Genomic DNA, 11,962 nt, shown 5'->3' on the forward strand with positions numbered 1-11,962 from the left:
TCATGGCCTGCTACTTCATTTAGAATCTCATCTTGAAACGGGAGAGGGAAGTGGTCCCTCTTTGTTGCAGCATTTAGTGGCTTGTAATCCACGCACAATCGCCATTTACCATTCTTCTTTGGCCTCACCACTACTGGGGAGACCCATTCTGAATCTTCTACTGGGTATATGAATCCTGCTTCTAAGAGTCTCTTCACCTCAGACAACAGTGCATTTTGTTGCACAACTCCTAATCTTCTTAGTTTTTGTACTACTGGCTTGCTCCCTTCTTTTAGATGGATATGATGCTTCACTGCAGTGACACCTGTAATGTGAGTGTAATCAGAAATAAACAATGATGCATACTTCTTGAGAACATTTACATAACCCTCCTTTTCTTCTTCCTTTATATCCTTGGATAACATCTCCTCTAGGCTGGCATCCCGCACATTCTCCATTTGGATCCTTGGGTTGTCTTCTAATGAGGTAGTTTCCTTTATGGTGACGCCCATGACTTCGAGAGTGCTATCACTCTCTTCACTTGAACTCTCTTCCTCGTCCATGGATGAGGAGCATCCACTTGAGCTCCACTCATCAGCTAACGTCTCTAGTTCAAGGTTCTCTTGTCGCCCATTCTTTAGGTTATAAACCACCTTCCGACTATGGCCCCCCAGGCCTCAACTCCAAGGCTCCTGTTGCCCAATCTTGCCTAGCTCCTATACCCATGAGCCAAGGTCGTCCTAAAATAAGGGGGTATCCTTCTCCCTTTACTGGCATCACATAAGCATCAACCTCTGTAGTGATTCCAAAAACAGAAACTCTCAAAGCTTTCACTACACCCACACAAGTGACAGAGACATTATTGGCCATTTTTGCCCTAAAGTTTGATGATTCCATTACCTCTAAACCCAATTGATGCATTAGCTTTTCTGTCATGACACAAACCTCTGCTCCACTGTCAATGTAAGTTTTTGGAATCCGTTGTCCCTTGATTTGAGCCTCCACCAAAGGCACTATATCCTTGAGACCATATGCTTTGATTACACTTACTAGCTTACTTCGCTTTGCCCTCGTGCTCACCATTTTTGAACATTGTCGTCGAAGCTTTGGGGAGATATGAAGTCGTTGTGGCCAAGTAATCTTTGGTCCTTGAGAACTCACATCAGCTATCAAGTCATAAGGTTGTGTCCGAGATCCCATAGGGAAATCAGAGATGTCAATTTGAGACCTAGTACGGGTCTTTCTCTTCTTGGCTTCATCTTTAGTTGCCCGAGATGTACTTGCTTCATTGCTTGCATCCTTGCTTGTTTCTTTACCTACTTCATCTTGGACACGCACACGTTTGATAGGCATTGTAGCCACTTCATCTATCTTCATCTTCCCTTTAGCTATTTCTTCCTGGTTGCTTTTGCCCTTGAGGACCTCCTCCATCCTTATGATGCTCACATTTGGTTGAGTAGCAGGGGCTTGAGCTTGAGCACGAGGTGGCTGCAAAATTTGAGGTTGCGGTTGCTCTTGTGCTTGAGCTCTAGCACGGGGAGGACTTACTTGTTGTCGAGGACCTTTGACAGGGTAGTCATATCTTCTGGGATGAGGGCAATTATACATGCCGTGGCCATTTTCCCCACAATTGTAACACAACATTTCCCTTGCTTGACGTCGCATTGGTGGCCGATTCCCACCATTTCCCTCAATAGGCCTTCTTGCACCCTGCACAAGATTTACTCTCAACCCCTCTAGCTGGTTTGTGAGATTGTTTATTTGTTGGAGCATATCTTCTTGTTGACCTCTATTGCGGTCTGGTGCATTAGGCACATTTGGAGGAATGTGAGAAGCTTCCATAGTTGTGATATTGCCTCCCAAAGCTAGCTGGCCAACTTGGGCTTGATAGAGAATCTTTCTATTCTTTTACCTAGCAATTCTTAAGGCATCTTCAAAAGCATTTGGAAATTTGCTCTTTACCTTCTCCCTTAGCAAGGGGTACAAACCTGAGATAAATCGATCCTTTTGGAGGCAATTGGGAGCTCGCTCACCAGGGTTTAGTGAGTCTGACCATTTCCCCCAAAGTTTCAAAAAACCTTCCTCATAGGTTGCATAACCATGAGGGTCAACTTGATGAAGGGCCAGAAGCCATTGCCATAGTTCTTCTGCCGAATTGGCTCGTTGAAATCTTCGTAGGAAAGCCGCCTTCAATCCCTCCCAATCAATTCTTTGGGTTGGATCTAGAGCCTGGAACCATACCCTAGCTTCTTCTTTGAGCACCAAAGGAAAAGCTCTCAATTTCAATGCTTCGTCATCCCTCCCAGAGACAAGGAAAGCCAACTCCAAGTTATCCAAAAAATCCCCAGCATTTTTCCCACTACGCCCAAAAAAAATTGGGAAAGCCATCATAAAAATGGGTTGCCTTCCTCTCAATACAGCACAAAGATGAAAACGTCTAGGCCCAAATCATATCTTATTAATGGTAGAATAAATGGATTGATAGATGCATTAATCTCAGCTAGACGACGAGGGCCTAGTAAATTCCTTATGATGTTTTGGAACCTAAGCTTTGTGCTAGCTATTATATGCACAGTTTGTCTAGCAAGAGGTTGGAAAGGTCCATATAAATCCCTATGATTCATGGAGTATGCTTAAAGCAAGATGAAGATGTGAACATCAAAAGATACATTATACTCCAAAATAGGAAATATTATAGGATCAGGGGACAACAATATCTCTCTCAACCTCTCAGCTCCAAAATAGAAGACCAATCTTTGTTGGAAAAAAATCTTTCTATCAATGCGCACATTCACCCTAACATTCTGAACTGATTGAAAGTTGTAGAAAATGGGATTATTCATTGGTGCATTAATTACAAACTTCCATGAAGCACTTCATTGAAGTTGAGCTCTCTTGGATCCCACCATTTGAGAGATGCGAAGAATTTGCTCACCAGTGATTAGCCTAGCTTTGGTGTGACCATCTTCAACTTTGTAGAGTTCATAGGGTTCGATGGCTACCCTCTCAACCACCTTGAGCCTTCTTGCTAGTAGTAGTTGGAGTGCATCACCATATGTAGCCTCTTGCCAATACCGCACCCCATTGATGTGTAGCTCCCCCTCCAAAAACTTGTTAATACCCGAGTTTGAGAGTGCTTTCACCACCTGAAGTCGAGGCTTCAAAGGAAGTGTCTTCACACTAGCCACAAAGCACTCAACACAATTTTTTGACCTAGGGACTTGATGACTACAAGATTTTCCTTGAAGCAAAGAAGGGTGTGTGTAGTTAACTCTCTTTACCCCCATACGTGCTGTTTGTCGATAAAGACGCTTCTTTTCTTGAGCTTCTTGGGGAGACCATAGTGGAAGTCTCGGAGAATTTGATGGATCTTCCTTCATAGGATTGATAGAGCGCTGCTTGAGAACTCCTCCGTGGAGGCACCAATTTATGACGAAGGAAATTTGGAATGGCGGCCTTTACACCAAAACAAACTCCATTGCGCCACAAGGGAAATGAGATAAGGGCACCACCTAGTCTTGGAAGCGTGGGCTAGGACCGCTACACAAAGAGAGAGAGAGAGAGAGAGAGAGAGAGAGAGAGAGAGAGAGAGAGAGAGAGAGATCAATATGAATGAAGCATTAACCTTAGTGTGTGTACAGGGAATGGATGACTTCAAACACTCCCAACACAAATAGCATGTAGATTACCAAACAACCACTCAAGGATTAGGCAAGATCACATCAAGCACTCTCACACATATATAAAAGATTTCTCTTAATTAACATAAGTAAGAGAAGGAGGGATTACTAGCATGAAACAATTTGCACTCTAGAATGTGCAAGAATAGAGTGAATGAATGAGCTTATGGGCGCATGGTGAGTGATACAAAGACTCAATGGGGCTGAGGGAGGCTTGAAATTACAAAGGGGAAGGCCTCTTTATATAGGAAAGAGAGTGATTAGGAGTGAGGTTAAGATCCAAGTGTAATTTGTACAAATGAAGCTTGATTAGGGACATTCAACCAATGAAGAAGCTCCTTCTAAGTGATTTGTTGACTAATTAGCTCCATCATCACTTGTGTTGTCTTCACTCCTTCCTCCATAGCTTGAGTCCAAGAGCTTCCTTATTTTAAAATGTAAAGAATCTACATAAAATCAATACATATCTAGTAATAATAGAAAGGGGTTGAATGAGAACTTATGAATTACAACAAGATTAAGCATGACTTGAGAGGTGATTAGAAGAGGAATTTTGATGGGTTTTTGAGCTTTAGAGAGAGGAGGAAGGAGAGGAGGGTGAGAAGACTAATGGCTGATTTTTAGATAAGGTCTCAATGTGGAAAAGGAAGGGTGTGTGTGTGTAAAGGTAGAGGGGGTGGTCTCCACCATAGTTGAAAAACTGGCGTCCGCCATTTTGGCCATATCTCCTAGACTGTAGATGCAAAAATTATAAAAAAATATGGCCAGAATCTCCAGCTCATCAGCTACAACTTTTATGAAGACAACTTTTCTTAGATCGGAGTGGAAGTATTTTTTAAAAATTCAGCAAAATCATGTGTCTGGTTCCTTCCTTTACCAAGTCTTCCACTTGGGTCCCATTTGTTTGAATCATCATATGGCTCCAAAGCCATGATGATATGAGCCACTCATGACCCTTGAATCATGGGTGCATGGCTCCACAACCACATCATATCTTTTCTTTTCACATTTACATATTTTCCCTTCCCTTTACCACTAGGTTCTCCCTCTACCTTTCACCTCCGATGAACTAGTCAAGAAAAAATTCCTATCAAATCTTTTTTTTTAAAAAAAATTCCAAGAGGTTGTTCTCACTCTTTCTTTTATTGTAAACCTCTAGAAGCAAGGAAAACCAACAAAATATAATAAACAAAAATTTATGATAGGCTCGGATCAACGGGTTGGTAGATCGAGCCTTCTCTGCTTTTAAAAATCCCTCCTCCACAGCATGTGGAGGTTGTCGAGGCTATTACTGTAGCGATTCCACCAGCACGGATAAAAAAATAGCTAGCCATCCAAGCTAAGATGACGCTTGTATTTGGATTCACTCGAAGAATCCCGAACAGATTTGAGATGATCCAATGGCTGCAAGGCCCTCAAATCCTTGGTCATGGAGGAGCAGTTGAAAGTACTTCATACCTAGCTAAATCGTTTTGCTCAGTGAGATTCAAAGAGGCCTCTGATGTGGATAAGATCTTCGACAAAGGGCCCCTAGTATTTAATAGGACTACGGTGTGTGTGGTGCCTTGGGAGCCAGTGTTCGACTCAGCTGAATCTTTGCAAGCGGTTCATCCGGTCTGGGTAGAGCTTGTGGGACTGCCTAGCTGGCTGTGGGATAATCTCAGGATGCTTGCTAGCCAACTGGGCACTCCCTTATTTATACCTAGTAAGAGAGGGTTTGACAGAACTTCAAACAGGGTTTGTATAGGATGGGATTTGTCTAAAACGCCACCTAAAAGCATGGTTATCAATGTCGGAGTTGGGCTTGTTACCATTCCGCTAAACTTTGAAACTTACTTTGGGGCATGTTTTAAATGCAACAACTTTGGTCACTTTGCCAAAGATTTCCCATTGAATTCTAATGGTACTACAGCTCCGGCAGTACAGGGCCCCAATAAAATGGAATCCCCAATGGGAGGGCTGGAGAAGCAGGGAGACAATAATGAAGGGACAAATACAGGGAAGGGTGAAGGAGGGATGGTGTGTGAGAAAATGGATACAAATATGAAGGAAAAGATGGTGGAAGAATCGGTTCCCATACAACAAGCTTTTGAAGGTAGAGGAAATATTAATAGGATCATTACTCCCGCTGCTACCCCCAAATTTATGACAGTAACAACGGCGACGGCTGTCCAAGTCCCGGGTCTGAAAAGAGCCAAAAGAGTGTAGGCAGTAGTAAGAGACTCCAAAGTGTTGCAAGTCGTCATAACGCTGGAGGTGAAAGGATCTAATGCATCCTCCACCCCTTCAAAATAAGGGGGGTTCATTATCCCTCTACACAATCCATTTGCAACACTACAAGAAAATAAATCCTCTGACTTGGAACCCCCGGATTCTCCTGAGACCAGGGGGGAATGATTCGGATGCTGAAGAATTCGTTCCTCTATCCCAATGAACTCCGTATTAATGATGGAGTCTCTCACTATCCAATCTTGGAACGTAAAGGGGTTGAAAACCCAGAAGAAGAGTACCCTTTTTTGGGAGGAAGTAAAAAAGGAGAAGACAGTCAACTTTTGGGCCATTCAGGAACACCATTTAGACGCCCATAGCAAGAGAAAGCAGATGCTAGGAAAGAAACTGGTATTCTATAGAGAAGGAAATAACGCCTTCAGTGGCGTCCTTAGCATTGTGGACAGAGAATTGGAGCGGAAGTTGGTTCTTAACCACCCATCCGGCAGGATCCTGCGGATTAGAATCAGAGGGGAAGGGCGTCCCCTCACCATTGTGAATGTGTATAGCCCTTGCAATGCAAAAGATAGAGCCAAACTATGGATGCATGTCAGAGATACCCCTATTGAAGGGAGTGGTTGTTGGTTGGTGACTTTAACATGGTAGAAAAGAGCAGGGATAGAACAAGATCCTCCAATGTGCTGGTGGCTGGCTCAGAAAGGTCTAAATGGAAAATTTTGTGCAAAAAGTGGGCAATGATCCACTTATGGGATGTTGGCCCATGGAACAGCACTCTTGGGTTCACCTACACAAGCCTTCAGTATGCCCGCACTACCTCCAGACTGAACAAATGCTATTGCTCGCACCAAGCTGACTGGATGCCAACGCTGATGGAAATGAAGGTAGTCCCAACAACAATCCTCTCGGATCACATTCCTCTGTGCATTCAATTTAAGAAGAATAAAGAGGAGGAGCAGGCCCCAAGAGGTTAAAAAAAACTGTTGGTAACAGGGGCACCTCTTCAAAGACCCTCTTTTTAGGAATCTAGCCAAGAAAGCACTGGGTAAGCTAAAAAAATATGTCGACCTCAACAAGCACAATGCGTGGGACCTCTTTTCTCGGAGGATCCAGAAAGCAATCAAAACCTCGGGCCCCCGAATCAAGAAAGCTAGGGAGGATCACCTGTTGCATCTTTCAGTGGAGGTACAATTGCTTACCACTATAAAATGGGCAGACTACTGAGGGCGAACACAAACGATGGCTTGAAGCCAAATCGAACCTCGCTAATGAGTAGGTAGAAGATATCAAAAAGGCTAGACTTCTCTCTAGGGAGATTTATTTGCAACCGGAAGCCTCCAATCAAGCTCATTTTTTTAGGGCTCTAAAAATCAAGAAGAGCCGGGGCCACGTCCGCTCGTTCGATGATGAGAAAGGGACAGCAGTTCATAACCAGGACGAAATGGCTGGTATGATGCTAGCTATCTCAGTCAAATCATTGGACGGCTGGAGACCCAGTCCCAAGAAGTGGAGGAAGCCAGAGGGACTACAGAGTGTTAAAAAGGAAATTCCCCACTCAGAAGCTAATAACTTGGAATGGGCATTTTCTGAAGACGAATGTTCACTAGCATTGCAAGCCCTTGGCAAGGAAAAGTTCCCTGGTCGGGATGGGATGACGGTGGAATTCTATGCAGAATTTTGGGATGATCTCAAGGCCCCAATCACAAGTTTGGTTAATAAATCCATGTTCGATGGGTCGTTGGAGACAAGTGTGAAGAGAGCGCTTATCAAGCCCATCCCAAAACAGATCTACTGCTCTAAACTACAACATCGGCGCCCTATTATGATGATGTCGGTGTCCTACAAAATTATAGCTAAAGCAGTGGCCCTCAGACTAGCCCCCTTACTAACCAAGATCATCTCCCCCCATCAACATGGTTTCATTAAAGGAAGGTCCATATACGATAACATATTGGCAACAATGGTGGGCATAGAGTACGCAACTGTCACAAAGCAAGAGTGCATTCTACTGCAGTTGGACCTGGACAAGGCCTATGACACAATAACATGGACATATATAGAAGCCATCATGGAAGCTCTAGGCTTTGGGCCGCGCCTCTGTTGGAGTGTTCGTGTAATGGGGGCTGGAAGCCAGTCAGAGCTCCTATTTAACGGTAGAATTGTGGGCTCTTTTGAGGTTAAAAGGTCTATTAAACAGGGATGCCCTCTTGCCCCCCTACTTTTCGTCATAGGATCACATCCTCTAATCACGACGCTCGAAGCTAGTGCTGAGCGCGGGGAGGTGCAAGACCTTGTTTTACTAGGAAATAGACAACTCCTGGCAAAACTTTTTGCAGATGATTGTCTCCTCTTCTTGAAGGCATGCCCCCAGGTCATCAAAAAAGCTCTGGAGATTGTACAAATGTTCTTGGTAGCTTCAGTGTCCCAGTGTAATATAGAGAAGTCAAGGATGATTTCCCTATCAGAAAATGACTCATTTGATCCTTCTGTCTGATCAGGGGAGATTGTCACAAAAGGAAAGATCCTTAGACATCTGGGAGCCCCTTGGGGGTGGATGTAACTCACAAGCAAAGATTCGAGTGGGTGCTTGAAAAAATCAAAACAAAAATGAGTAGGTGGGAGTATGCTCTTCTCCCATTCCCAAGTGGGAAAAAAGTGATGAATGCCTTCATGATGCCTTATATTGCCTTCACTAGCCCGCTTCTCAAGATGGCTAAGTGTCACTGGAAAGAGTTCTTAAAACCAGTAAAAACATTTTTATGGAAAAATAACACGAAATCTTCCAGGCCATGGCAATGGGCCAGTTGGGAGTCGGTTGCTCGGCTCGGGAATCAAGGAGGCCTCGGGATTCTTAACCATGTGACCCATGCAGAAGCTTGTTGCGCCAAATTTGTGGTTTCCTTGGCTAAACAGGATCAAGTTTGGGCAGTTATGATCATAGATATGATAGAAGCAGCTAAACTTGGCTCGAAGGGAGGAAAGTGGAGAGGGGTGGAGATTCATGACATGCTGCTTGCCCCGGCGTGGTCTACCTTAAGACTGGGGGGCAGCTCAGGAGAATTGGTAAGAAAATCCAATAGAGTAGCAGGAGTCTTAAAGTGGGGGGAAGAAGCCAGATACTTCAAGAACTCCATCTTACATTGGTCCCCCTGGCTCTCCAAAGTTGTAGATCCGCCACAAAATCCCTATTGGATTGAGACAGCAAGGAAGTTGAATAATAAGGGTCTGATCCGACTTGAGCACTTCTGGGACAATGCCAACAAGAGTTGGAAAACCATTGACCTTATGATTTCTCAGTACCAACTCAATAGCTTGGAGGTCTTGCTTGTCCACAAAGTGATGAAAGAACTTGACAATCTAGTGATGCCAAAATCTATGACTCGGAGTTGGACTGGAAAGCCTGGAAATGGCCTGGAAGCAGTCTCTTGTGGAGACCCCATAATAAAATCATTTATCAGACAATGATGCAAAAGAAGAATTGGTCTAGCCCCCTTAATAAGATATAGAAAAAGCAATGGCCGGAGGAAAGGTGGGAACATGTAATGGAGAACATATGGAAGCCAAAGGTTCCACAATACATGAAGGTTTTCTTATGGAAGGTTATTTGGGGTGCTCTACCGACGGGGGTGAAGATTCAGGAGAGAGGGATTGGGTTAGATCGATGCTTGGGGTGCAGGTTGACTAGTGAAGATCTGGCCCACCTTTTCATGGACTGCCCAGCTATAAAAGGCCTCGCAGGGAAAGTATGCAAGTGGGTCCGGAGAACATGGAAAATTAGTTTTTTCAAGACTGACCTATGCTTTGGAGGTAAAAACTCAGGTAGTCCTCGTCAGCACTCAGATTGTTAGATACTTCTTCTTTCATAATGTATGGCAAACAAGGAACTGCCGTGTGTTTGAAGGAGGATTTGACATGGCAAGCTTCGCAGAAATTATACAGGAAAGCAAAGCGCTAATATGGGCACTCGGGCGCAAGCATCAGTCGGAGGAGTGGTCTAGGACTACTTGTGCCTTGCTGTAAGTAGACGGAATACCGGGGGCAAACCTTGGCCATCGGTAGGAGTGGTTGCCCTTATAGCCGTTGTAATTATGATTCCTGGATGTTGTCATGGCTTAACATGAGCATGACAAAACCTTGTAATTTTTTCGGCTGCTCAATATAATTCACTCACAATTGTGAGTTTTGCAAAAAAAAAAAAAAAAAAAAAATCAATAAAAGAACCACTTGTTTGCTATCTGACAATCTGGCATGATTCAGTCTTATCTCTGCCCGAATCTTAGCTGATTGCCATGATCACAACTACCTACGATTGTAACCAAGCAATATAAGCATTTCAAACAGTTGAAACGTTGTCCAATCTTTGATAAATATGTGGAATCAATGCACAAACATTTGTTTGTAGATGTCGTATACGCACTTTGATTGAAGATATACCTTGCTACTCAAGAAAAAGGTTCGAAAAAGAGCACCACTCTGTCATAGCAACAATAAAGACTTCAAAGAAGCTGACATGAAATTCAGAGTGGTGATTATTCCTCACAGAGTGTCGGGTGCCTCCTCCGCACGCTTACTCACACCCGCAAGAAAACTTTCGGTTTCTATCCCTAAGCTTTGTGTTGCTCCTTCTGAAGGCTCGCTAACACCTGCAAGAAAGCTCTCTGCTTGAATTCCTAATACCTCATCAGATGGGGTGAGACCTTGGGCAATCATCCGATCTCGCATGGACTGAGCCTCCTCACGATCCTTGCCATCCAGCAGGGAAACAATCATTAGCTCGTAAGCTGAAGCATTAATCTCAACCTCCTCAGCGAGAAGAGCCTTCGCCTTATCAACGAAACCTGCTCTAGCATCCACTGAAAAAAGACTAGCGTAAGCTTTGCAATCCGGAACATCGACTTTCTCTTTGAGGTTCTTGAAAAGAGTTTCTGCCTCCTCAACCAAGCCCAGCTTTCCAAACCATCCAATTAGCGTCATCAGAGTCTCCACCCCGGGCCTTATCGCCATGCTTTCTAGCTTTAGCAGCACGTCTACCGCCCTTTGAAACTGATTTTTTTTCTCGAAGGCAGCAGTAAGCATGCTGACTGACTCATCTAAAGGAGCAAATCCTGAATTCATCATATCTTCCATTTTGAGGACAGCAGATGGTAGCAAATTTGAGTGAATATAAGCATTCATAAGAGCTGAGTAGATACCAGGCGCCATCTGTAGCCTTAAGAAGGCATCCTCGTTCATAATTGAGAAAATTTTCAAGGCCTCTACAGCTTTACCTTGTTTCCCATAGCCATTAAGAACCGTAAGGTAAGTATCAACAGATACATGCAGCTTTTCCTCCTCCATTTTTGCTAGCAATGTTTCTCCCTCTTCAGGATTCCCAGTTTCAGAGTAAAACTCAATCATTTTATTGCATGCTCATTGAACGTATTCCATCGAACATCTCTCTAGCTTTATCAAGCCTCTTCAGTTTGCAATTCATATCAAGCAACAAAGTGCATGCTACAAAATCAGGGGGAAAGCCCTTGTCATCCAAAGTACTCGTCAACCTGTCTACATCATCATAACGTTCTAAGTTCATGTATTTTACTAGAATTCTTTGCAAATTATGGCTTCGAACTTCAAAAGTGCATTAATAATGGACCATTATCTCTCTCTCTCTCTCTCTCTCTCTCTCTCTCTCTCTCTCTCTCTCTCTCTCTCTCTCTCTCTCTCTCTACCATGGAGGAGATTGATGAGTTCCGCCAGCGAAGAACAATGATGGATCTCCTACGTTTTAGCTCTTTTGAGGATTGTACACCTTGCTCATCATCTTGTATCAGTTCTCACCCACTATATTCCCACACGCACACCCACATTGTGTTGTAATAGCCCCAAGTCACTACTTTCACCCCCCTACTCATATCCTACACAATTCCAGCTAGCTGCTTAGTTCACATCTATCAGTGAAGATTTTAGTTTTTCACTTCATTTTATCTTTGTACCCAGACATTGTATTAGATCCACCAAGATTGTATCGGTTTGATCTCATAGGTCATTTTGGCCTTTTGAAGATGTTTAATATAAAATTTCATTTCATCTCTCTC

General features: G+C 43.6%; 1 protein-coding gene across 1 annotated transcript; it reads right to left on the bottom strand.

Moving 5' to 3' along the window:
• Nucleotides 1–10,421: 10,421 nt before the first annotated feature.
• Nucleotides 10,422–11,268, bottom strand: LOC147464732 (pentatricopeptide repeat-containing protein At1g19525-like). The gene has a single exon (XM_086510033.1). It carries the CDS (start codon nucleotides 11,220–11,222, stop codon nucleotides 10,422–10,424), a length of 801 nt encoding a protein of 266 aa, XP_086366159.1. The 5' UTR covers nucleotides 11,223–11,268.
• Nucleotides 11,269–11,962: the final 694 nt, after the last annotated feature.

The sequence above is a fragment of the Adiantum capillus-veneris genome, chromosome 1, assembly GCF_014529385.1.
Source record: "Adiantum capillus-veneris isolate H3 chromosome 1, ASM1452938v2, whole genome shotgun sequence".
NCBI classification, from domain to species: Eukaryota; Viridiplantae; Streptophyta; class Polypodiopsida; order Polypodiales; family Pteridaceae; genus Adiantum; species Adiantum capillus-veneris.

Coding starts and splice junctions, on each gene's coding strand:
- LOC147464732 (XM_086510033.1), bottom strand. CDS start 11,222: ATGGAGGAGGAAAAGCTGCATGTATCTGTTGATACTTACCTTACGGTT.